A 27,863-nucleotide genomic window follows, 5' to 3' on the forward strand; every position below is an offset into this window, starting at 1 on the left:
ACTAACTGCAGTAAATATAAAAAGGGAATTCCCCATTTAAAAGTTCCGGTCCAGATTGCACATGTGTAATGCAAAATAAATTTATTACACGGTTTGAAAATGTTTTTATCACTATAGTAAGATTGAATAGGTATGTAATAAACAATATTATTGGATGATTTACAAACCAATGACATTGTTGGTACATAGATTTTTTTTTCTGAAGAGAATAAATACACCTTAGGTTTTTTTAAATTATCACTGACCCTGAATAAAATATATAAAATTATTGAAAGAGGTTTATATCCTATTTATAAACATACATGTACATATATATAGACATCGAAAATAAAAAGCTTTTAATGTAATGGAATAACAAACTAAGTACCAATTATTATCTGATATATGTCCATATATCTTTCATTAAAAAAAAAAATTTGTCACTTAATAAATCTCATGACAAGTGATAATGATTTCACTGAGACAAATTTGATAATAACTTGTCCTTATGGTCTGATGTGAGCAATTGCTCTCACTCAGGTGTGCTCGCACAAATTGATTATTGTGCAGGCAAAACACTACTTGCCTCATCACAATCATTATTTTACATAAAATTACTGTTAATCTGACAGCGAGAGCAGTTCATGGATCACCATCGATTTTCAAACCGTAAACACTGATAAATGGTAACACGTTTATTATCCTTCATACACTCCATGAACAGTGACTCCTAGAATGATATTCATCGGTTTCAAAAAACTATTTAGCCACGACATTATTTTACTGTGACAATTCCTGCTGTTTCTGGGAAATAATAATAATGAACAAAATAATCCAGAACACCAGCAGACATGTTTGAGAATTTTTTTATTTTATAAATTATCGTAAGTGAAACATTCAAACATGATGGTATTTTTAAATATAAAAATTCACTGAGTCAAAGTGACTGACATCACAGAAACTCTGAACAATTAGCTCGTTTTTTGCCATCTCACACACATTCTCTTTCAAGAGCAATGTCACTGTCTGTGTCTATCACTGCCTATCACTGAACACCAACTGAACCCACAGAGGTATCTTGCTTTTGGATAGTTGAATAAAATATAGCCTGTCCGTGTTCTGTAGGAGCTAGTGCTCATACAGCTGATAACTGTTACATAATGTTGGATTTGGACCTATTGTCTGAGAATAAAATGCTTGTCTTGCTTCTGGACTCTCGGGTGCATATAATAATATGATTCTCAATTGCACTGTCAAAAACACTTAGTGTCAGTAATATCAGAGGGTTGTGACAACTTCTTTGTGGGACTGGGCTGTCATGTTGGTTTTAACATGTCTCAGCAGAATAACTATGGCAGCTGGTGTGATACCAGGAATTCGACTTGCAGCAGCTATCTGAAATGTAAAATAATAATATTTATAACAAAATACGAGCCATATATTTTCAAAATTGTATTTATAAGAACAAACAAAATAAATTCCTAGTCTCTAGTGTGCATCAACATGTTTAGTTTTTTTTTTATTTCCTGTGGTATGACCGATTTTTGCTATGATGTAAAACCACATTTGGTAGCAGTATACAGTTAGCTCCCGTGTGTACCCAGTTTTGCACAGATCCATGTTTGAAGGCTAATACTTGGAATAGGAAGTAAATTCTTAAGCTTAGTGATAGCCAAGGAGTTATTTTTAAAAATGACAGTTGGTTTTTCATCAGCAGGGCAAATGGTTTAACTGTAAGGAGGCTTGTAATTCATATACCATGTTTTTCTTGTGATAAAAATAAGGCGCGATCAATTTGGGTAATTTTCAAACAAGTTAATGTTGTGAAAAATTTAATAGCTAAACCTTTATTCAAATGAGGGTTTTTGTAAAGTTTGATGAGCAAAGTTTCCATAAATATATGTGTAATATCTCCCACTTGGGTGTGGTTTGTATGGATATGAACACTGTAAAAAATGCACCCAAAGTCAAGCAGTTTGGGCACATTATAATGAAAATAACAAACATTTTTCAAAAAATATTTAAAATGAGTCTTTATAAACCAAAGGTGGACATTTAGGATGCCAGGGGTTGGCAATTCTAAATTAAAAATATTATTGGTAGTAAATTTTATTATTGGTAGTAAACTAGTAACCCCCTAGAAATTTGGGTGCTTTGTACCCTTGATCTCCCTCCAATATCTACTTGCTTCCGCCTTACCTACACATAACATAATTTTCTGTGTTCTAAAACTGCTTCTGTTATTTCTAAATAACATTTTTTGTAAAATTAATTAAAAGGCTAGGTATCAATATTATGACATCTGCTAGGCATTTTTAGTAGAAGCTGGAAACCTTATTGTTTACGATGAAAACCAGGGTGATTTCCCCTTCAGCACTGGATTTCAAAAGTGATTGCATGAACACAACTAGACAAATCTTTAACTGTAAATTCTGTATGTATGGTCCATGTGTCAATATGACTATCTGGTATATTGAACAGTTAACATTTTACTCGTAAAAATATTTAGTATAGAACATGCATGTAAGCATGCTATTAACATGCCTATATTAACCTGAATTCCTTATGTACTACTATGTAGTACTAGGAAACAGCATGATAACCACTAACAACTAACCCACTGTCCTGGACAGACAGCTGAGGTATGTACCCAGGACAGTGTGCTTAAACCTTAATTAAATATAAGCTCGAAAATAAGTTGAAATGAAATGAAATAAATTGTATAGGGTAATTACATATTTGTTTTTACATTACACTACCTGATTTGGTGACGCTTCCTAAGAGTTCTCTTATTAGAAAGAATAGGGTAATTCAATAAATATTAAATTATAAAACGTATACTTATACAATATACAGTATTTGATTTGTTACTAAAATATTAACACATACCATAATCTAAAGAATGTCATATATATTATGTTTATTAAAATAAAACAATGTTAAAATGTGACAAAAATTAATGGAAAAACCCCGTTTTTAATTATCATGGTAACAATCGAAAGTCAAATTTTAAAAACTGTAAATGCTAAACATAATAACAAATTAACAAATAGTTGCTTGAAGAAAAACATTATCTATGGCATAACTAACTAAACATTGAGATACAAATAGAACAAATGTTTTAAATATATTTTCTATAAAAGTAACAAATATGTTGAAAACTACATACAGTATTGTGTGGGTAATTTCAAACACGTACTTAATAAATGAATGATTGAATGTATATTTAACAACACTGCAGCATGAAACACATTAGCTATTAAGGCAAATGATATAAAAATTATAAAATAAAACCATGTAAACTACTAAACAGCTGTGAAAGAGTGACATCCATGAAAGACACAATGATGCATGTCCACACAAGATGGCAACAAGAAATTCTGTGAAATTAAAGAACTCACCTATCACATACTGATGTAGTCTGAGTTCTCTGGTGTTTGACAGCTAAACGGACATTTGGACAGTTATAATCACTCTCTGCAGCCAGAGATAACTGTAGGCCTATATAATAGCAAAAACATGGAATGGCTGCCTACCACACGGTAGGCAAAGATGTTTGCTCTATAATACAAAAATCCTATGTTTGACACTGAATACCTTCACATCGATCATTTTCGAGTTCGTCAATTAACAAATATTTCACATAAACTAAACATAGTACAGGAAGAAACCTGACGGTATCCAATTTCAATAATGTCCTGTTTAAATAAGTAGGTGTTGATGCATTTCTTCCTGTAGTGTGTGTATTATTGGTTAATATGTAAAATATTTGTCATCGGCGAACTAAACAATTATCAATGTAATGGTATTTAACGTCAAATATAAGGTTAATGTTGTATTAGAGCAGGAATCTTTGCCTACCCTGTGGTAGGCAGCCATTCCGTGTTTTTGCTATACAGTTATCTCTGACGGCAGAGAGCGACCATAACCATCCAAATGTCCGTCTAGCTCTCAAATGGCAGAGTACTCTGGTTAATACGGATGGGGATAATAAAGATATAACTTGTCATGTAACCATCTTGATTAATCTAGTTCATTACAAAATAATATAATAAAAAATTCAATAAAATTATTATTTTTAATTTTTTAAAATTTGATTGTCATGTATGTGCAAGTGTTGAGGATGTGTGTGTCAAAACTCTCCTGCTACAAGTATATTTTCGTTTTTAAAATATATATTTCCCAAGGAAACATGAACACAACTTCCTACACAGTATATAAAGATTCACTAAGCACTTAAAGTACATTTTCATGCCATAAACATTTGATTACCGTTGATGGGCGGACTTCAGCTAATTTATTCTTTGCATCAGTGGACATTTGAAGACTGCAATAAGAAAATGCATATGTATACAATGACTACAGATATAGCGAAACAACTGAATTTAACCAGCAATGGGCTAGTAAACAGAATTGGTTTTCATCACTTTATTTGGATATTGGGGTGTAAACCCCAAAAGTCACAAAGTAAGGATAGTTATTTACTGTCAGTGATGTGTGTGACTATCTCGAACCACCACAACTCACAAAGTGAGTATGAGAAAGTTATTTACTATCACTGATATGTGTGACTATCTTGAGCCACCACAACTCACAAAGTGAGTATGAGAAAGTTATTTACTGTCAGTGATGTGTGTAACTATCTTGAACCAATGTAACAGTTCTGCAACATTTCCTCGGGGACTGTAGAAATTGGGTAAACATCAGAACAAGAAGACAACTCCATTGCTGAACAAAGTATCAGAGTTTCTGGGGGGTGTTCATGAAGATTTGCAAATGTGTTTGATGGGATTTAAATCTGGTGAGTAGGTTGGACTTTCCATGATTTTCACAACACCATTGCACACACATGTTCATGACAAAACTGCTGAATGGGGCATGACATTGTCATGCTGGAACCACATTCTCCAGTTACCTGTGATGGTCTAAGTGATTACTGGAAGTCATAGTTACCTATGATAGTCTAAACAATTACTGGAAGTCATAGTTGCCTATGATAGTCTAAACAATTACTGGAAGTCATAGTTGCCTATGATAGTCTAAACAATTACTGGAAGTCATAGTTGCCTATGATAGTCTAAACAATTACTGGAAGTCCTAGTTGCCTATGATAGTCTAAACAATTACTGGAAGTCATAGTTGCCTATGATAGTCTAAACAATTACTGGAAGTCATAGTTGCCTATGATAGTCTAAACAATTACTGGAAGTCATAGTTACTGACATATTGAATAAAAAGAAAGAAATAAAGTTTGTTTTGTTTTACAACACCACTAGAGCACATCAATTATTTAATCATCAGCTATTGGATGTCAAACATTCGGTTATTCTAACTCGTAGTCATCAGAGGAAACCTGCTACATTTTTCCATTAACAGCAAGGGATCTTTTATATGCACTTTCCCACAGACATAAAAGTACATACCACAGCCTTTGACCAGTTGTGTCTGCATTGGTTGGAATGAGAAAAACAAATTATTGAAAGTCAGAGTTATCTGCAATAGTCTATGTGATTGCTGGATGTCATCATTACCCGAGACAGTCTATGTGACTACTGGAAGTCATAGTTACCTGAGATAGTCTAAGTCATTATTGGAAGTCATAGTTACCTGTGATAGTGTATGTGATTACTGGAAGCCATCATTATCTGTAACAGTTCATCACTACTTGTGATTACTGGAAGTCGTGGCTACCTAGGTTAGTGTATATGATTCAGATTATTGGAAACCATAGTTACCTACATGAAGGATAGTCCAAGTGATTACTGGATGTCATGGTTACCTCGATGCGTATGATTCCCTGTGACAGTCTATGTGATTCTGGAAGACATGATTACCTGAGAGTTTATATGATAACTGGAAGTCATGGTTACCTGTGATGGTCATGGTAACCTGTGATAGTGTGCACGATTGCTGGAAGTCATGATATACCTGTGATAGTCTACAAGATTACTGGAAGTCATGATATACCTGTGATAGTCTACGTGATTTCTGAAAGTCATGATATACATGTGATAGTCAACACGACTACTGGAAGTCGTGATATACCTGTGATAGTCTACGAGATTACTGGAAGTCATGATATACCTGTGGTAGTCGAGGTTGTCTGGAAGAGTAAGCTGCTCATCCTTCCTGACCTCGTTAATCTCAGTCAACTGGACTTCTAACTCACTGGCATACTTGGCTACATGTTCAGTGAAACATAAACAAATAAACAGTCAGCTTACACAAATTTTGTAATATACATTTTAATCATTCACATATCTATGTATGTGTGTGTGTCTGTGTGTGAGTGTGTGTGTGTGTGTGTGTGTATCTGTAAAATAATATTAGTTGTTTTGTTTTGTCACAGTTCATTCTGTTCTCCTGGTCAGCAGTGTGGGTGATCAGGAATAAAGTACTTTTATAAATATGCATGACTTTCGCATTATCTCTGATGTAGCACTGGCCCTGTGGTGTAGTGGTTAACCTATCAGACCTAAAGCATACCACGAATGATCGGCATGTGTTTGCTTATATTTATTCATTATATGTTTACTTACTGTATGTAAGCAACTTTTCAAGATAACAAATTTCATATACTGATTTTTATTAAAACAAAATGTTTGCGAAAAATGCTTGGTAAAACAGAGCATGGCTTAACTGCTCACTATAAACAGACCTGTGAAGTAAGCAGGGGAAAATAAAGACTTGTGGTTTGTCTTCTGCATGCATTCAAGCGTGGACAAAAACGAAGAATGAATGAAAACCATGCAGTGATAGGACTTGGTAATGCTTGAATGGTGTTATTTAGCCAATTGTTAGAAGTGTTATGGGGTATTAAAAGGAAGGGACCAACTTTCTTTTGTTCCCTAATGATTGCTATATCTTGGAACAAAATGGACAGCTTTTGTAAACCCAACACGGAAAGGGCCATAGACATTTCATGTCGGCCTTTGACCAGACTGTAGTTATAAAACATTCATTATAAAATCATTTATAAATCCAAAACAAAAAGAAAAGCATTCGGGTCCTGGTTCAAGTTTCTGGGTGTTTACTTTATTTGTTAATATTAATGAATGAAATGAGTCGAGCACACTATGCTGTAGTGACACAGTGATCAAACAGAATTCCACGCACTGCAAATGCCCACTATTATACCAAAAAGCGACATTTACACAATGAAACCTATATTGGTCGATTCCTAGAATGATATTCTTTCTATCTATACCACTTAATGTTACTCATGAAACAATAATAAGTCACAATTACAGAAAACTCGTGCAACTTTGTTCCGATAAGCATGTCACTATAAGCTCCACCCACTTCGTCAGTAAACCAAGTCGTATTTAGGTCACCAGTTTGTTTAGGGTACTCGTAGATGATCTGGGTTTTCATTGTGATATATATATAATTATTGAAAATAAATGTGTAATATATTCACTGGTAGAAATATTCAATATTGGCTGTAAAGATTTATTGTCAAAATCGCCACATCTTTAAAACATTCTTCTTTTCTACTTTCTGCTCACTTGAATGGAGATTCACATGCCAAAGCATGTGACTTAATGTCACAGCTCTGTTTTTAAAAAGCAGATAAGCCATGCTGTGTTTTTGTAAATCGTTTTTCAACTGTTGTTTTTGTAACTTTAAAAAAATAATAATGCTTTATCGAAAAGACTTTATTTATTAATATGAAATTTTTAAAGATGTATAATTGCGTTATTATAATATTAACTATTTCTAATGACAAGCAGCACTATTGTGTACCATTTGTGGTATCCTTTAAGGTAGATATACATGTAGATGCTGGGTCTCTCTGCCAGCTCCCATCCATGGTTAATATTAACCCAGCCAGGATCAATTACCAACAACTAATCATTAACCCACTGTTCGGGACAGACAACCCAGATAACTGAGGTGTGTGCCCAGGACAGCATGCTGGAACAAAAATAAAGTTAAAATAAAATGGTGAATTAACAAGAACACAGATTCCACATATTTGATTAAAAACAAGAATTCTGTGGAATTAAATGTCTCGCCTACCATAAAGGTTTTCAGTGCACTGTAATGAACATCATAGGTGCTACTATAAACCAAGTTTCCTTCACCTAGCTAGGACTTATAGTTTGTGAGAAACTGATCTGGAAACAAAACTTTAATGCTAAACTTTAACGCAAAAGTTGATGCCATTGCTGCCGCCACTGTCAGAAGAGTAATTTGTACAGGCGAGACAAAAAGTGCAAAAAGCAATACACCAGTCGGACATATATGATAGTTTACCTTCAATCTCCAGCCTTGTCATCAGCTGTTCATCGTTTCTCAAATGTCCAAACATTTCTGGGTAAGAAAGTGCCAACCGCTTCATTGTCATGTTCGGATGACATAACAGTTCAAAAGCACTGAAAGCAAACAATATATTATTCTTAAAATCTGGCCTCATACTATCTTTTTGAGTAAATGGTAAACACAAGCAAACACTGTGAAGTAATCAATAAGTATGTAAGTGAATACTTAAGAACATCTATCAAGACTGGACGGAGGAGCCGGCCGAGACCCTGTTCCCAGGACAGGTGTGCTCTACAACAGCTTGTTCTGAATGTGCAAGTAAAACCCTATGACCTGACCTCACCTAATCTATCAAGTTAAAGTAAGCATTTTTTGCACATATACATGTAATACTTGAGAGGTACCAGAGTGTTAAAATTAATACATGGCAGTTTGAATCACAAAGTAAATATAAATGAATATTCCGGAATCTATCAGTTTGAAACAGCAAAATGTATGAATTAAGACTGTGTAAATTATCCAGGATAAGTTTGAGTACAAAGTATGACTGACCTTTGTGAGTTGTAGCTGTTTTAGTCACCAAGCTGTGGTGAAGTTTGAGTGCGAAGTATGGCTGACCTTTGTAAGTTGTATCTGGTTTTGTCTCCCAGCTGTGGTTAAGTTTGAGTGCAAAGTATGACTGACCTTTGTAAGTTGTATCTGGTTTTGTCTCCCAGCTGCGGTTAAGTTTGAGTGCGAAGTAAGACTGACCTTTGTAAGTTGTAGATGGTTTTGTCTCCCAGCAGTCGTGAAGTTTGAGTGTGAAGTATGACTGACCTTTGTAAGTTGTATCTGGTTTTGTCTCCCAGCTGCGGTTAAGTTTGAGTGCGAAGTAAGACTGACATTTGTAAGTTGTAGATGGTTTTGTCTCCCAGCTGCGGTTAAGTCTGAATGCAAAGTATGGCTGACCTTTTTAAGTTGTAGATGGTTTTGTCTCCCAGCAGTGGTGAAGTGTGAATGTGAAGTATGACTGACCTTTGTAAGTTGTATCTGGTTTTATCTCCCAGCAGTGGTGAAGTTTGAGTGTGAAGTATGACTGTCCTTTTTAAGTTGTATCTGGTTTTGTCTCTCAGCAGTGGTGAAGTTTGAGTGTGAAGTATGACTGTCCTTTTTAAGTTGTATATGGTTTTGTCTCCCAGCAGTGGTGAAGTGTGAATGTGAAGTATGACTGACCTTTTTAAGTTGTATCTGGTTTTGTCCCCCAGCAGTGGTGAAGTTTGAGTGTGAAGTATGACTGACCTTTGTAAGTTGTATCTGGTTTTGTCTCCCAGCTGTGGTTAAGGTTGAGTATGAAGTAAGACTGACCTTTGTAAGTTGTAGCTGTTTTTGTCTCCCAGCTGCGGTTAAGTTTGAGTGCGAAGTACGACTGACCTTTGTAAGTTGTAGCTGTTTTTGTCTCCCAGTTGTAATTCTGTCCTCCATCTCATCACAGGCTTCTTGATGGACTGAAGAAGACACATGGCATCTTGTAATTTCCTCACTGCAGCAGTCGTCATCTTATGTCTCTCTTCACTCACACAGCCAACCTTGTATGCTGAAGTCAAACAAACATCACAAATACTATAAAGCACAAAATGTTAACGACTTTAAATTTAAGACATTTACAATTTTAGCAAGGTCAGCATAATTAACATTAAAGCGATGGTGAAACATAGTGATTTCTCCAGAGGCATACATGTATGGCATAGTGGCCTGCTATTTCTTGCCCACTGGACTGAATTAGTCAGCTTTTGTACGGTGCCCTCCAGGGCTTGACAATTTCTAAATATGCCAGAGGTCATGATGATAACTAGTTTAACGTGCCCATATACCACTAGGGTTTCGAACACGCCCATCCCGAGTCCGACCTCCGATAAGATCGGTGGCCTGACTTGGGATGGAGGGGGGGGGGGGGGGGGGTAGAAACTGGGCAGAATTTTGAAAATAGCAATTAGTAAAGAAGTTAATAGATAAAAAAATTAAAAGGTTACAAGCCAAAAAAAAAAAAGAATTGACTGCTCGGTCGAATATTTATATAATTTGGAGCATTTTAGAAGGACAGTCCAAAATTAAATAAGAGAAAGAAGAGAGGATCGGACTATTTAATAATATTAAAAAAAAAGAAAGTAATTTCGACATAAAATTTTGAACGCAGATCTAAAAGTTTAAAGTCCGATCGATATGTCCACGCGAGTGGCTTCGTTAAGGCCGTTTGGGTGCACAGCATCTATGGGGAGGTGATGTTGTTCCTCTCCTCAAGGTGAGGCACCAGTCTCCTGTAGCTGTGGGTGCTAAGGTAGTGGACCATCTGTGGGTACTGGGCGCCAGTGACGATCTTCATGATTCTGTGGATGGTGTTGTTATCCATGTCATGGCTGAGGAATCCCTGTCGGTAAAGATCATCCCGGCGCGACGTCACTACTATAGCTTCCACTCCCCGTAGTTTGACCGTGTGGATGGCGACTTGGTGGCCATCGGGAAATGTCTTGAAGTTTTCTTCGTAGACCCCGCCTGGCAGTCTGTCGGGGTCCGTGACGTCTCCCACCAAGTACTTAAGAGTACTGGCCTTTGATTTTCCGCACTGCCACTCTCCAGTCACCCGAAGAGGAAGTAGAAGGCCGCGTCTTGGCTGGTTGGTCCTCCGGGGGGGTCACGGCCTTCCTCTTGACAGCCCCAACATCCAGAGTCGCCGTCGCGGAGTCCTCCGTGGGTGGGGGTCTCGACGCAGACGAACGACGAGCCGGAACAGGTGACGCTGGTCGCGGTGCACTGGTTGGCTGCTCCACTTCCCGCATCTGAACAGTTGGTCCGGCTGGTTGGCGAGTCGCCTCCCGTCGATCCGTCCGGTTTGGTCGTGGTGGGGGGCGGCGATGCAGACAGGACCGCCACTGGCGATTGAGCTGCCAGCTTTGTCCCCGCCTGAGCCGCCCCTGGCGCACGTTTCCTCTTCCTAGTTCCCTTCCTCTTGGCTGTAGCCGCGTCGTCATACACCAAGGTCACGGTTGCCCGTGACCCGGTGTACACGACGCGGTACTCCAACAGCGATCCATAACTAGCGATCAGTCCCCCCAGGGGGGGGGGGGGGGTGTAAGTTGAGAGCGCATGAAACCACGTCTAACTTCATCGCTGGCCAAACTGAGAGTGCCTGAGGTCATAACTCGTGTTTTTCAGAATTGCCATTTTACATTGGATCATTGTTTTAAAAATATTTCAACAAATTAATATTTTTAACTTTATATTTATGGTTAAGTAGCTACATTTTTATGTCGTTGTATTAAGTGGACTATATTTTTCAACGTATGATTAAATGAGTTTGTAGGTGAAATGTTTATGAATTGTTCTACAATAAACAAACCGTAGCTTACAAAATTAATGTTTTGTTACAATAATTATAAAATGCAAGAACAGGAATCAATCAACATTGTGAGGTGTAGATAAGGCAATTCCATCCCTCGGGACAAAATGTTTTTGTAAATGTCTAGGTAAACCTCGGCCCTCACAAAAACATTTTGTCCCTTGGGTTAGAATTGCTTTATCTATACCTCAAAATGGTGATATTCTATTAGTCTTAAGTGAGTAACTAAGTGCTTAGATATTGTGAAAGCTCCAAAAATCAACTGCTGCTAATCTTTAATTGAAAAACAACTGTTGGTTGTAACAACATTTTGAAACTTAATGATACACAGGTATTCATAACTCTGATGGTTACGGGACGTTTCATACCCGATTTGTTTCGTCCCTGGACATTTCGTACACATTACTGTTTTATACTCTGGATGTTTTGTCACCTGGTCATTTAAGACACACTTATATTTCTTATTAAATGTATTCTTTAACAATTTTTAATAGTTTAATCTATAATACAGTGTTTGTTAATCTCAATAAAACATATTCTAAATATAATTTTTTGAGTTGTATATTACTGTTTAGTTACACGACATTAAGTCATACTTGTCATTTAAATAATATGTGGATTGATCAAATATTGTCTCACAACAACATATGTCACAGAGATAATTCACTATAAAGTGTGTACCAGCGTGTAAATGACCAGGGGATGAAATAATGTATTAAAGATGGGGGTTTTTGGGTTTTTTTTTAATTACTGTCTTTCCGTGCATGTTTGACCAGGAGACGAAACACCTAGGGTATAAAATGGTAGTGTGTACGAAATGTCCAGGGACGAAACAAATTGGGTACGAAACGTAACTAGGTGTGAAGCCCTTGGCACATTTTCCTTTGACAACAGTCAGTTACTAATTGCCACTGAAGTTTGTGAGCCACTACCTGGACTCCCCCCTCCACTTCCTTATGATTACTATAGATTACTGCTTTGCTGTTCAGAGTTCAAAGAGCCTGGCTAGCCCATGATTTTATTACAGTAACTCTTATAAATTATTTACTACGACTATTTATTCATATCCACAAGACAATATTGTGATGACTTACAAATCCAATAATTAACAACATGTCTGACATAAAGTTAATCCACTATTGTTTCTGGAAGATTTGACATTTTGTGAATTTTTCACAAAATCTGCATTTATTATTTTTATTTTTTTGTGGAATAAGGGACTTGAAAATAGAGGAGGTATTATTTAGTGGCAAGTGACTAATATTTGTCTTTAGGGTGACATACATTTAACAGGAGTTAAGTTATAATTTCAATAAATAAATAAAACTGTTCTTTAATATTTCTTTTAAAGATTTTTAAAACACTAAACCTTTTTTTTCTGTTAAAAACATGCCTTTAGACTGATTGTCAAGCCTCGATATAATAACCAGTTTTTGTAACATATATATATATATATATATATATATATAGATATATATATATATATATATCAGGAAACATTTTGTTTTTAAAATCATGATTATACATGTATATATAGCGATATTTCTAGTCAATTGAAAATTGATTAGCAACTATTGTTTAATGTTTTAAAATCAGGAGCATAGGCTGGGGGGGGGGGTTCAGGGGGTTCGGACACCCCACCCCCACCCCCTGCTGAAGCAAATGGTCCTCCTTCAGAACTAAAACATACAGGTTTATACATATGAAGTTTCTGGTGGGGCAAAAACAAAATAGAAAAAGGGTCCACTTGGTTCATATTCGAACCACCCCAGGTCCAGATCACGCTACGTCTACATCCCTGAAAATTGTGTAGCAATCTTTGAAACTTATGTAGCGATAGTAAACAAAATGTTCCCTGTATATATATATATATATATAGCATTTCTGTGGCTGGAAATGTATCATTCTACCAACTACATTAATCAGTTATAAAATAAAAAATAAAAGTCTTCTACCTCTAAGAAATATTAGTACAGTACATGCACATGTACATGAAAATACAATGTATTCATGACCATACAAACCAATAACAAGTTTAAAATGCACAATGCCATAATAAAAAGTAAAAAAGACACTTTGGTTTAGTTGCCGATGCTTGCCTTTGTCAGTAAGACGGATGTCTGCATTATCAGGTCTAAGTGACAGGCGGAACTCTGCACGACTGGTAAACATTCGGTACGGCTCGGTGGTGCCCTGCGTGGTTAGATCATCAATCAATACACCGATATAGGCCTCAGTACGATCCAGTGTGAATGGAGATTGATTCCTCAGCTTCAGGACAGCATTAATGCCTGCAATTATACCCTGCAAAAAACATCAAATAACATCAATAAGGACGCTTCCCCATATAAAATATTACAAACAGTAAGAAACAAACCAGAAAATAGAAGAAGAATAAACAGGAGATAAAGGTTATTATTGTACTTTTAACTAAATAAAATATCTATACTGGGTACTAACAATGGAATTAAAGGTACTTCATGTGTCCACCATATTTTAATTTAATGAAAAACCAAAAAATGCATATAAAAACCAAAAAACCCACACCTTTTTCTTAAAGAATGCAACTATAGTAGATAGTCCATGGGCCAGACCAGAATTTGGTACCACCCAGAGGGACAAAGGCTCATAGGTTTTTTTTGGTAGGTCTATGCATGTAGATAATAAAATGAGGTGATAGCCTTCCGCATCGAATAGCTTTCTGTCATTTTCACCGTGACAACTGAATAGTATGCTGAAAAAAATCAGAAGCAAATTTTTGGGGTAAGGGAAACTTAATTTGGAGTAACTTTCCTTAGAATCCTATCATAGGAATTCACCACTCAAAATATGTGTTTTGAGGCCCTGTAACGAATATATATCATAATATGCAAATTAACCACAAAAGTAGGTCATCAGAGGTCAAAAGGTCACCGATTTTGGGTCAAGCTCAAAATTTACGGATTTCAACTTTGCCTCTCATCTGTTGGGACATTTGCCAAAATCAGGCCTAGAAATGGCTGGAAACTGTGTCAGAAGGAATTTCCAACAATTTAAAGGCACCCATGTTCAGTCATCTAGAAAAATATTGAAACGGAAACAAACCAGCCAAGGTCAGTCTTTGCAGAAATTGATACTTTTATGATATATCAGTACTAACACCAACATCAACCTTAAATCACACTATAATGACAATAAGTCTCACAAAATGTTTATTACAAAGCAGTTGTGTATCTTTTTGAGTAACTGAAGCATGAAGCAGGCCTAAAGAGGTCAATAGGTCACCTATATTCAGTCATGCTGGACATTTTCAATGTCCAGCACGCTAGCATCATGTTTTTGGCCAGCCATTAAGATAATAACTCAAAATAGCTTGGGACACATCTACGGAAACCATACTTAATAATCACACTTTAACAAACACTTTACCTATTTTACTATTATTACTAACAAAAAAGAAAGAAAGAAATGTTTTATTTAATGACGCACTCAACACATTTTATTTACGGTTATATGGCGTCAGATATATGGTTAAGGACCACACAGATTTTGAGAGGAAACCTGCTGTCGCCACTTCATGGGCTACTCTTTCCGATTATCAGCAAGGGATCTTTTATTTGCACTTCCCACAGGCAGAATAGCACAAACCATGGCCTTTGTTTAACCAGTTATGGATCACTGGTCGATGCAAGTGGTTTACACCTACCCACTGGGCCTTGCGGTGCACTCACTCAGGGTTTGGAGTTGGTATCTGGATTAAAAAGCCCATGCCTCGACTGGGATCCGAACCCAGTACCTACCCTACCAGCCTGTAGACCGATGGCCTAACCACGACGCCACCGAGGCCGGTTTATTACTAACAGACCCAAACGAATAAAAGCTTGGTCGTGTAATTTTAAGTAAATCCATTTATTAAGCACCCAAACGTCCCAAGTAAAGATTGTACCTAATTTTCCATTATTATGTAGGTAATGCTATAATCTTATCTTTAAGACCCATTGCAATTGAGATGGCCGTAATGGGATGACACCCACTTAACTTACTGCAGGTCATATCGGCTACAAGTAGAAAGGCTATCTTTATCAAAAGTCCATCTCCACTCCTCCTCCGTGTGGGTGCATTTTGGTAACTGTTCACTGATGAGCCATAATTCATCTTGGTAGGCAACCTGTTTTGGGTGCTCACAGTCGGGCATCCTGGTGTAAATGAAATGGTTTCTATCATTTTCCCCTTGCTTCATTGACAATTTTCAGGTCGCTGAATTTATCATACAAGATAACTGTAATGCGTTTAAGTAGCTGGAGATATGGACCATCTGTGTCTGCTTTGGTGTAAGAGTTAAGTGTCATATCAGGGTAGCAGTTCCATGCACACCAGACTGGCTATCTAATTTTTTCCGAAAAAAGGCAAAGTAATGTTTGAAGATCTGAAGATGTTTGATGAGCAGCAAGGCCAGGGATTTCACTTTAGCCAGGATGCCTGCTTCTTTGCATATCTTTTCTTTCCTTTTCTTCCGTAGATGCTTTGATTACTGTCCATCATGTATGTGTCCTATACCAACGCAAGGAGGTCGGTATCGGATGCAATTATGATTTCCCCCCCCAGTGTTTGACCCGACATGGGAATGATTACTATAGGATTCGTGTATTCCGGGCTCGGATGATACTGAGATCATCTGACAGAGAACACGGGACACGGCTCTGTCAATAGTCCCATACCGAAATGGAAGTACTGTGGTTTCACCATTCATCTTATTATCATTCATATAATTATGTTTATGTCAAAAAAAAAAAAAAAAGATATTGCTAGCATACTCATGAAATGTCAGGTTACTTGAAAACACAAGGTTCTTTGAAACTGAACTAGCATTTTACATGATCCAGCCAACAAAGAGGAACTAACTTATACTCCACACTACCAATATTGCCACCGTAGACTGCCACGAAGAGAAATAACCATTACATTTTGGTGTCACAGTTATTCTTCAAGCAAATGCTCGTTCAATGCCACCATGTGACTATGAGGAATCAGACATCACACTTTTAATTCATGTACAGAACATTATTATGAACGACTGTACCAGCCATCATGTGTGCACTGTTAACACAAATATATATGTCGTCCCAATTGGCAAGTTCCATCATGTGTTTACCTTGGGTAAAACAAATGTGAGAATATGGTTTGTCTGTGGTACAGGTAAATTCTTTACATATCATCAAATCAGTGGTATGTATGACGTCCTGGGAAAAGATACGTACTTGTCCCTGCTTCTTTTCCATAGCTTAACAGGATATAATACTCCTTCTGCTTTCTTTGGAAAAAAGGTAAAAGGACCGCAAAGGGTGCATGGAACTGCTACCCTGGTGTGACCAGTGCCTTTACCTAACACCCGTGTCTTTGCTTTACACCAAAGTATATGCATATGATCCACACTCCAGCTCTTCACAGTAAGTTTTTATAATAAGACCAGTGACCTGCCAGAATGGAACAACAATGAAAACCATTCCATCATCTTAGGATACACCCATTATTGCTCAACCTGCTATTCATCAGTGGACAGAATGAATAAATTGCATCTACTCCAGAGGGGTGGGGTGGTCTTTTGATAAAACCAGTCCTGCATTCCTATATGCAGTACCAAACCTGTGACCCTCAAATACTGCAGTGTTGTTACAATAGTCTAAGTGGATGTGGTACTAGCTGTATATGATAAAATAAGATAAGATACATTTTATTACTGCAGATCACAGTTTATGGATAATGTATATATGACCTATGTATTACAGGGCTGCAAACTTACCACGTATATGTGGCCAAAGCTGCAAAGATACTTAGAAATTGAACTAAATACAAAAGATTATATTGTACCTCCATTTGGTGAAAGTGAAATAGACAGCTAGTGCCATCTATTGACAATAGTTTGAATGGGGTGTAATCATTTTTTAAAGATCAGTTCAATGAAAAGTTGATGGAATTTCAAGATTTCCACTAGCCTGTACCTATTCAATCTGAAAACAAAAACTAAATTAGGGTGCTCAGACACAACCACAGGTGTTTATTATGATTTTCTCATTGCCGTTTCCATCCTTATTTTTCAGAATGAGCTTGGTTGATACCATCAAATCATAAAAAACTTAATAGTGACCGTTTGACCTCTGATGACCTACTTTTATACATGCCACTAATAATTTTCTTTAAAAGACATCAGATGCCAAGAGCACTTTATAATAAAAAATTTGGGTGTTTATTTGTTCTAATAGGGTGTTGTGTTAGTTAATGTTGATGGTAAATTTGATATATCATAAAAGAATCAATTTCTGCAAAGACTGACCTTGGCTGGTTTGTTTCCATTTCAATATTTTTCTAGATGACTGAACATGGGTACCTTTAAATGGTTGGGAATTCCTTCTGACACAGTTTCCAGCCATTTCTGCAATCCGCAAATTTTGAGCTTGACTCAAAATCGGTGACCTTTTGACCTCTGATGACCTACTTTTGTGGTTCATTTGCATATTATGATATGTAATCGTTAGAGGGCTTCAAAACACATTTTGAGTGGTGAATTGTTATGATAGGGTGATTCTAAGAAAGGTTATTCCAAATAAAGTTTCCCCAACTCCCAAAATTTGCTTTGGAATTTTTTTCGCACACTATTCAGCTTTCAGGGTGAAAATGACAGAAAGCTACTCGATACGGAAGGCTATCACCTCATTTATTATCTACATGCATAGACCTATCAAAAAAAAACTATGAGCCTTTGTCCCTCTGGGTGGTACCAAATCATGAAAAATTGGCCTCTGGCCCATGGACTAAGAGGTGCAGGAGTGTATAAAGGATGATATATAGAGATTACTATACGAGCTTGTGTGTCACGCTGATTTTATGAAATGAGTGTCAGGATTCTTGTATTGCCCAAGTGAGAACAGGGGTAGTACATGAATCCTGACATGAGTTTCATAAAATCAGTACGATTCACATGAATTTGTTAACTTGGCAAAGAGCAGGGGTGAGCACTGGGTAGATCATATTCATAAATAGGAAACATAATGTCATAAGGTGATCATGGAAGCTAAAAATCTTACAAACTTACAAACCTGTGAGCTTCTTCTTCTTCCTCAGCTTATTTTTATGCTTATATCCAATTAAGGTTCAAGCACACTGTCCTGGGTACACACCTCAGCCTTCTAGGATGACTCTTTAGGACAGTGGGTTAGTTGTTAGTGAGAGATAAGAAGGTGTAGTGGTCTTAACCCTACCCACTGAGTCATTAAAACTTGCTCTGGATGGGAGCTGGTACCGAGCTGCGAACCCAGCACCTACCAGCCTTATGTCTGATGGCTTAACCATGACACCTCCAAGTCCAGTACCGTGAGCTAATTGTGCCCTGGCCCTAGGCATGTGCCGACCAGATAATCCTTCACTGTAGGTACAGCTGATTTACACAGATTATGGGATTAGGCTCTATAATCCATGTGATTGAAAAATGGGCAGATGAATTGACATTTAAGTCTACAATGAATTAAGTTATAAAGCTTACATAAAAACACATAATATTAAGTTTTAAACCAGCTCACATTTCTCCTAAAAATCTCAGTGTAACTTTAAACACATTTCTTAGCAAAATACCATCAAATTACATAGTTTAACTTTTCTTTCTGATACAGGAACAGTCAAGGTAAGGACATGGCACATGAAGTTCTGCCTTTAGTTGCATTGTTGATTGTTAGTAACAATTCGGGTTAAAGTGACATAAATCCAGAATTTAATCTCTATACCAGTAACCTTTTTCATTTACACAGAAATTCTTTGTAAAATGTTTTTATGAGAGTTGGAATGGGTTTAAAAACTTAATATGTTCTTATGTCAGATTTAGCATTATTTAATAAATAGTTATATGCCCATTCATTGGTTCCAGTTTGAAGTGAACAGGCTGTTAACAGAAATGACTACGATCAGTGTCAGTGGTGTAGTGGTTAAGCCATTGGACTTGTATAATAAAAGTGAGATCAAAGCTCAGAAGGGAGATATAAATCCAGTTTTTTCCCCACTACCCACTAACAACTAACCATTAACACCTGGCCAGGACAATAGCGGGTTTCCTCTCTAAGACTATATGTCAAAATTACCAAATGTTTGACATCCAATAGCTGATGATTAATAAATCAATGTCCTCTAGTGGTGTCGTTAAACAAAACAAACTTTTTAACTGTCCACGACAGACAACATACATAATGGATGTGTGTTCAGGACAGCTGGCTTGAATGTTAATAGGCATGAAACTAAAAACAAACAAAATAAACTCCAAACCTGAGTTATTATTAACTGTATGTATTATGAAGCTGGAACTAAATAAGTGTGTTAGTTTACACATACTGTCAGATCAGTCCCACCCCTCCATCTCCCCCACACTACCTGAGCAGCTGCCTCCTCATACCCGGTGGTTCCATTAATCTGACCAGCAAAGAACAAGCTGGCAATTCTGTGAGTTTCAAGAGTTGTCTTCAGTTGTCGAGGATCTATGTAGTCATATTCAACACCATAACCTACAACGAGAAAACAACAAGACATTTCCAGCTACCACCAATCTACGTAGTCATATTCAACACCATAACCTACAACGAGAAAACAACAAGAGATTTACAGCTACCACCGATCTACGTAGTCATATTCAACACCATAATCCACAACGAGAAAACAACAAGACATTTCCAGCTACCACCGATATACGTAGTCATATTCAACACCATAACCTACAACGAGAAAACAACAAGACATTTCCAGCTACCACCGATCTACGTAGTCATATTCAACACCATAACCTACAACGAGAAAACAACAAGACATTTCCAGCTACCACCGATATACGTAGTCATATTCAACACCATAACCTACAACGAGAAAAAAACTAGAGATTTACAGCTACCACCGATCTACGTAGTCATATTCAAAACCATAACCTACAATGAGAAAAAACAAGAGATTTCCAGCTACCACCAGGTCAAGCAAGTAAGGCATACTAATTACATATTCCTGATATGTATGTCAAACATTTGGGTAACCTACCACTTAAAGAGGTTCTAAGAATTACTGTGAAACACAAGAACATGCCAAAAGGTTCATATGAGCCACTGTGTGGACAATGTTCTGAAGTGTCATCACGTCTTTCCTTATCATTTGTGAGAAGCTTATTGTATACTGAAACACACAAGATGATGATGCCATTGCCATTGTAAAGAAACACCTATATCATGACACTGTAGAACTTTCTTCGCAGTCAAGACAAAAAAAATAAAGATCAAGTATTAAAATATTCTACAATGTAATCATACTGAACCCCCACGATCACACTGTTTAAGTTTCAGCTGGAAGGAACGTTTAGCCTATTGCAGCTCATCTCGGCAGTACAACGCACTATATTGGAATTGCTTTTCAGACTTGGTGCCTAGCTTCTCCAGCTTACTCAGTCTGATGAGGTTTTAGCTGTATCACCCCTCACGGTAAACATAATCAAATGAAAACCAGAGGAATAAAAGATCAGAACCAAACAAAAATAAATCGAGTTTTTTAGAAGTCAAAATGGGACCACAAACACAGATAATGCAGCTCATCCATCCATTAAGTCTTCTGTTGATAGCATATTAGAAACAAATACACTGTCTTTATAGAAGCTATATCTAGAATTGATGAAATGCAGATGAAACAAAGAAGAAAAAAGAATTTGTTGTTTGAACAATAAAATATATTGCCATCTACTGAGTATTTTACTGAGTAACAAGTATTTTAATTTAAATGCTAAAATTTGTGGTAATAAAAACCACAATTTACTATTGCAAAGTTTTGGAAAATAAAATATGTCATAAATTAAACAAAAAAAGTTTGTTTTGTTTAACAACACCACTAGAGTACATTGATCATTAATCATCGGCTATTGGCTGTCAAACATTTGGTTATTCTGACATACAGTCTTAGAGAGGAAATCTGCTACATATTCCCATTAGTAGCAAGGGATCTTTTCTATGCACCATCCCACAAACAGGATAGCACATATCATGGCCTTTGACCAGTTGTGGTGCACAGGTTAGAGTGAGAAAAAACCCAATCAATTGAATGGATCCACTGAGATTGTTTGATTGTGTGACGCAAGCACCTCAGGCGAGCACTCAACCGACTGAGCTAAATCCTGCTTCTAAATGAAACAATGAACAATGCAAGTTTGTTCTGTAATGATGCCAAAATAGCTTCACTGGCATCACATGGCATACTGAGATAGTAAAAAGTATAATGATTTTAGAAAAAAACATTTTATATTAGGATTCATCTACACATGAAAGCTGATGAAACTTTTATTTCTGATGGACATAGTTTGCTCATACCTGATAATAATAATCAATGGGTGTGATATATCATGGCTCTTGTATGAAAAAACCCACACCTCACCTCTAACTGAGTAACTCTCATTATTTCCAGTGGGACATTTTCCCCGACTCAAGGTTTTGGGAAGTGCTTTTTTTCATCCTCCTGCGCCCATATTTTCGAAGCTATCTTAGCACTATGAAATCATAAAACCATCGTACGCTATGACGTCACTATGGTGTATGCCATAGTGACACCATAGCCTACGATAGTTTTACGATTTCATAGCGCTAAGAGACCTTCAAAAATATGGGCCCTGCATGGATTAAAAATATATACTTTGTTTTAAGAATAGTAAAAATTAAAATAGAGATAACTATATTTGCTAATTTGGTAATATGTATATGTGTATATAATGAATTTACTGTCACAGATCCACCTTTATTTCATAGATTCACTTTTGTGTCTTTAAGCTTTACATACTATGAAACCATGTAAAGAGGTAATTAAGAGTCTTATTAAAGAGAGTAAATAGGCTGATGTATGTGGTTTAAGTAGAGTGGTTTGGTTACGGAACAAGGTACAGTGGTGGATACTTATGCTCTTCACTTCTCATTATAGTTTGTGGCAGTGCTTTGTGGAATCACGAAGACCATTTTGAATGAATTTTCATAGCATATGAATTACCAGCATTAGGTTCTGCATGCTCTTATACATATAAAATGATATCCCTATCCCTATGTCAATAATAGACATTATTAGGATAATATGGGAGTCATCTTGAACAACTACTGGAGAGATAAATGATACGCCCGTCAGGAGTTTGATGGAAAACCATAGATATTAATGAATGTGCGACAGTGATTCACTTCTAATTAGGTGAAATGTTTGCAATGGTAAATGGTCCTGACTTCTTCAAAGGCTAAACAAGAGTTTCCTATGATGTTCACAATATAGACAAATTATTTGTCACAGTGACCTAGTAATAGTACACAGCACACCACAATCCCAAGTTGTTCCTACATGTGAGGTTTGATGGTCCTGTATGCATCTGTATGCAAGATATGATTCGGACAAGAATTTACTGTTATGTGCAGCAGACCGTGAACAGTAGGTCACAGTGACTTAATAATAGTATGTGACACACCGACATCCCAAGTTGTTCCTAAATGTGAGGTTTGATGGTCCTGTATGCATCTGTATGCAAGATATGGCCCAGACAAGAAAAATTTAACAGAAGGACATACGGACAGATGGACGGACAACTCCATACCATAATATGACCATCAGAGTGCAATACGAAAATTACCATGTTTTTGGGATGGAGTTGGAAGTCCATACTTTAAACACTACATTTGACACACCTGCCAAAACTTATTGTATATAAGATAAGAAAAATAAAATACATGTAAACACAATGTCCGTTCTGGGTGGCAGTCCATGTTGCACTGTATAAGCACATTCCTCTACTGTTTTGGTTTCTGACCCTTCTGCACATGTCACTGAAGAGATATTGTTTCAACATTATAAATGCCCTGGTAATAATTGCTTTAGATTATTCTGGTATTTCCTGGTAGATGGCCCAGCTTACTTTCTACTCAGGACTGGTACAGCTGTGAAAATATTTAAGTTATCAACACTTCTCCTTTGTTTGCTAAACTAAGACTTTTTCTTCTCACTACAGATGTTTCTTGGTATTCCAGACAGGCTTAACAACTATACCAAATTCAAGACAGTATTTGTATCATGGAACAGGGACTGCAAGTTATGATTCCTGGGGTGGGCAAGGGGAGCCAAACACACAACTACCAGATTCAAGATATTTATTATAATGGAGTGGGTACTGCACAATAGGCTAGCTGGAAAGTGGAAAGGTAATGGGGTGGAGGTGGGAGTGGGGGTGGAGGTGGGAGTGGGGGTGGGTGAGTATGGGGGTCACTTCAAGTGTTATGTTTTTATGTTTCAGACACCGTTGTGTTGACATTTATGACTAACTTAATGACATTTACTAATAAAAATAAACTACGGTAACATGTATCAGTTGTAGTCAGTGACTACCTAATAAATATGATATCTAACAATCAAGAATTGGCATTCTATTTGTTACCTATTCTTAAAAACCAGGTTTAAATAAATTTAAATGTCTTTCTGAACATAAAAGTATTCATGACACTCGGGAAGCAGTTAACTGTAATCAGTTTCAGGTTAAATGACACGTCACAGAACAATCAAATTCAGACGTCCTTATTTCATTGGATGGTATGGCTCTGGTGACCAGGTCATCACCGTGGAGCAACCAGTCATAAGTCTCAAACGTTATCTGCACCATCTGTTGGGGATGATATTTATCTACAACATCTCATCTCTTACACAGGTGTGTAAGAAAAAAGATGTTTTCAGATTGAAGGAATTTTTATTTTTTTAAAATTAAAAACCACCAACCGGAGAAGATGATGTTTTACATGCATACCTGGCTGGACCAGCTCTGCATGTTGACAGCCCGGGATAGACTGCACTAGTCGAACTTGGTGCTCTTCTGGCAGGGTACACGATATACCATTGGGATACACCACATGACTCTTTAATCCTGGAAACAAAATAAATCTAGACTGTAAGCATTAAGCAAGGTGTATATGAATATTTAACTATTGGCAATGAACAAAGTAATTTCTATGTTGTGAGTTTATAAGGGTAGCATTGATATTTGTTTAGTTAATTATTTGGGACTTGTGCTATAAAATGTGGACATATAATGCTCAAAGTGACCATCTAGATTCTGGACACTAATACCATACTGGTATGTTGTGTCTAGACTCAATGACTAATCCTAGGACTAGGGCAGCTATGACATATTTAGATAAATATATTGTGAAGCTCCACACATTAAACCTGTTGTGAAGTTTGTAGTTCTGGGTTTTGGTAAACCTGGACTATTTCCACATTACAACTGCATGGCTGATATGATTTTCAGCTGAGGTTCCTTGAGATTTCATTTCAACAACAGATAATTTTTGTTGACTGTGGCAGAAAATATGTGATTTTTAACAGAATCAAAGAGTAAAAGCACTCAACAATAGCTACAAGTAGAATGTCTTTATAACGTTTTACTAGCACTATAGTTCGACCACACTTTACAGTACAAATGGTTGCAGAATGGATTCTCACTAATGAACTTTAATTTATAACTACCAACATGTGTTAAGATGTGTACAAGACAAACCTTCTGGTTCTAACCATACTTGATGTCTTCTTCCTCTAAAACGTAGGACTTTAGATTCTATTGATGGACAAAATCTGTGAAATATACAACAGAAAAAATATAAAGCTATTGATCAAATAAAATACCAGAGCAAAAAAAAGAAGAAGTGTAAACGGAAAGCAAATGAACTAAAAGAGAATGCAGGCTTAATCAATGTTGCCACATTTCAGCACGTTAAACACCTGGTTTGTTTAGGGTCTCTTTGTTAATGACCATCCTCTACAGCTAATTGGGAAGGAATCCAACAAACAGTAGACCTCACAGAAACACTTCCAATACAACCGGTGAACGGTTGATACTTTTATCTTTGATGATTTCCACCATTGTCAGGCAGCCCTGCTTTTTCTTTCACACTGATTATGTGCCATTAAAAACAACGTATAGGCCTGAACACTTGTGAAGTGTAGAAATGTAATACAACTGATGCCAACTGACAATTGATGGCCCAGTCATTGCGTGCTGTCAGGAAATATAACTTAAGTAAAAATGATAAAACTAAGGTAAAAGAAAGGCAACAGTTGTACAGGTGCACTACTGGCTATATACAGACCAGGTGATCGAAATACAGCTCAAAGGGAAGCATGAGAACCAAATTTCTTCCAAAGCTGCACAACATTAAAGGCAAATTGCCTCAAGTAACTTCTCAAATGAAAGAGTAAGTCTTGGGGGTTTAATGTGCAAATAAATAACTGCTCTGTGAATAATTGGCAACATCAAGTTTTTGCATTTCCTAAACATTCTTGTATGACTTGTTTGCATCCATCTACATTAGGTGTGATTTTCTTTATACTTTCAATGTGTTCACTTCTCTTTAACTCTGTTCAAGTAAGCCGAGTGTGTCTCAAGCGTCTGCCATCAAATAACTGCTAGTATTACACCACAGACCTTGTCCTCTAAGGGGTACCCATCACTCTCACTCCCGTGGGAGGAGAGGATTTTACTCCTATATGTCCATCAACTGCCAAACAAATATACCTCAGCATCCAGTAAATATAATTCATTTCAACTTATTTCCATGCTTATATCCAATTAAGGTTCAAGGATGCTGTACTGGGCACACACCTCTGCTATCTGGGCTGTCTGTCCAGGACAGTGAGTTAGTGGTTAGTGGTTAGTGAGAGAGAAGAGGGTGTAGTGGTCTTACACCTATCCACTGAGTCATTAAAACTGGCTCTGGCTGAGAGCCAGTACTGGGCTGCGAATCCTGTACCTATACTAGCCTTATGTCCGATGGCTTAACGATGACACCACCGAGGCTGGTAGTAGTAAATATCACCTGTGATCCTTTAATATACAGTAAGAGGGTGGGATGTAATACAGTGGTAGAGTGCACTCAACACATTTTTTTTACGGTTATATGGCGTCAGACATATGGTTAAGGACCACACAGATATTGAGAGAGGAAACCCGCTGTCGCCACTACATGGGCTACTCTTTTCGATTAGCAGCAAGGGATCTTTTATTTGTGCTTCCCACAGGCAGGATAGCACAAACCATGGCCTTTGTTGAACCAGTTATGGATCACTGATCGGTGCAAGTGGTTTACACCTACCCATTGAGCCTTGCGGAGCACTCACTCAGGGTTTGGAGTCGGTATCTGGATTAAAAATCCCATGCCTCGACTGGGATCCGAACCCAGTACCTACCAGCCTGTAGACCGATGGCCTAACCACGCCGCCACCGAGGCTGGTTTGTGCTAGTGTGATTGATCATCAATGTTTGTTTGTTTGTTGGAATGTTTTTGTTTTGTTTTGTTTGTTGTGTTTTTTGTCCTAAACTAAGATTTTCAACTTCAGTCCATCTGATTGTTTGTCCTAATGAGTGGCTATTGGATGTAAAACATTTGGTAATTTTGACATATAGTCATAGAAAGAAAATCGGCTATATTTTTCTATTAACTGGTAAATCAAAGGCTGTGATATGTGCTGTCCTGTTTACAATGGAAAAATAACAACGGTAAACACTGGCAGTGGTGATGATAATGCAGTAATGGGTATACATGTGTAGTGGTAAAATCTAATAATGTTTTAATAAGTCTGTTAATGCATTTAATTCATTCTTTGGGTGAACATCTGATCTTGATGACAATATTATTTTACTGGTGAAATTGTTTTATATTATCAATTTCCATGGATGTGCAGCAGAACAGTTGTCCATGTGAATAGTTAAAGTTTGTTTTGTTTAATGACACCACTAGAGCACACTGATTATTAATAATTGGCTATTGGATGTAAAACATTTGGTAATTTTGACATATAGTCATAGAAAGAAAATCGGCTATATTTTTCTATTAGTAGCAAGGATCTTTTATATACACCATCCCACAGACAGGATAGCATATACCACAGCCTTTGATATACCAGTTGTGGTGCACTGGCTGGAATGAGTAATAGCCCATATTGGGCCATGTGAATAGACTTCTTTGTTACTCATTAGAACAAACAATCAGATGGACTGAAGTTAAAAATCTTAGTTTAGGACAAAAAACACAACAAACAAAACAAAACAAAAACATTCCAACAAACAAAACAAAACAAAAACATTCCAACAAACAAACAAACAAACAAAAAACAAAACCCTGATTAACTTTTAAATGTTATATTGTATTTGTGTCATTAATCAACATGGGTTTATCGGCAGAAAGTTTCTATGTAA

The 27,863-nt window shown here is 36.9% G+C and overlaps 1 protein-coding gene across 1 annotated transcript in view; it reads right to left on the bottom strand.

Annotated features, from left to right (window-relative positions):
- Positions 1 to 829: 829 nt before the first annotated feature.
- Positions 830 to 27,863, bottom strand: part of LOC121368272 (protein MTO1 homolog, mitochondrial-like) — a 201,890-nt gene continuing 174,856 nt past the window's right edge. The window contains exons 9-17 of the mRNA XM_041492929.1: positions 25,170 to 25,243; positions 24,420 to 24,536; positions 20,009 to 20,139; positions 13,717 to 13,921; positions 9,655 to 9,817; positions 8,239 to 8,357; positions 6,064 to 6,160; positions 4,252 to 4,306; positions 830 to 1,374 (exon numbers count right to left, since the gene is read on the bottom strand). Of these exons, the coding sequence (XP_041348863.1) occupies positions 1,258 to 1,374; positions 4,252 to 4,306; positions 6,064 to 6,160; positions 8,239 to 8,357; positions 9,655 to 9,817; positions 13,717 to 13,921; positions 20,009 to 20,139; positions 24,420 to 24,536; positions 25,170 to 25,243 (1,078 nt within the window). The 3' untranslated portion in view covers positions 830 to 1,257. The remainder of the gene's footprint in view (positions 1,375 to 4,251; positions 4,307 to 6,063; positions 6,161 to 8,238; positions 8,358 to 9,654; positions 9,818 to 13,716; positions 13,922 to 20,008; positions 20,140 to 24,419; positions 24,537 to 25,169; positions 25,244 to 27,863) is intronic.

The sequence above is a fragment of the Gigantopelta aegis genome, chromosome 3 (assembly GCF_016097555.1).
Source record: "Gigantopelta aegis isolate Gae_Host chromosome 3, Gae_host_genome, whole genome shotgun sequence".
NCBI lineage: Eukaryota > Metazoa > Mollusca > Gastropoda > Neomphalida > Peltospiridae > Gigantopelta > Gigantopelta aegis.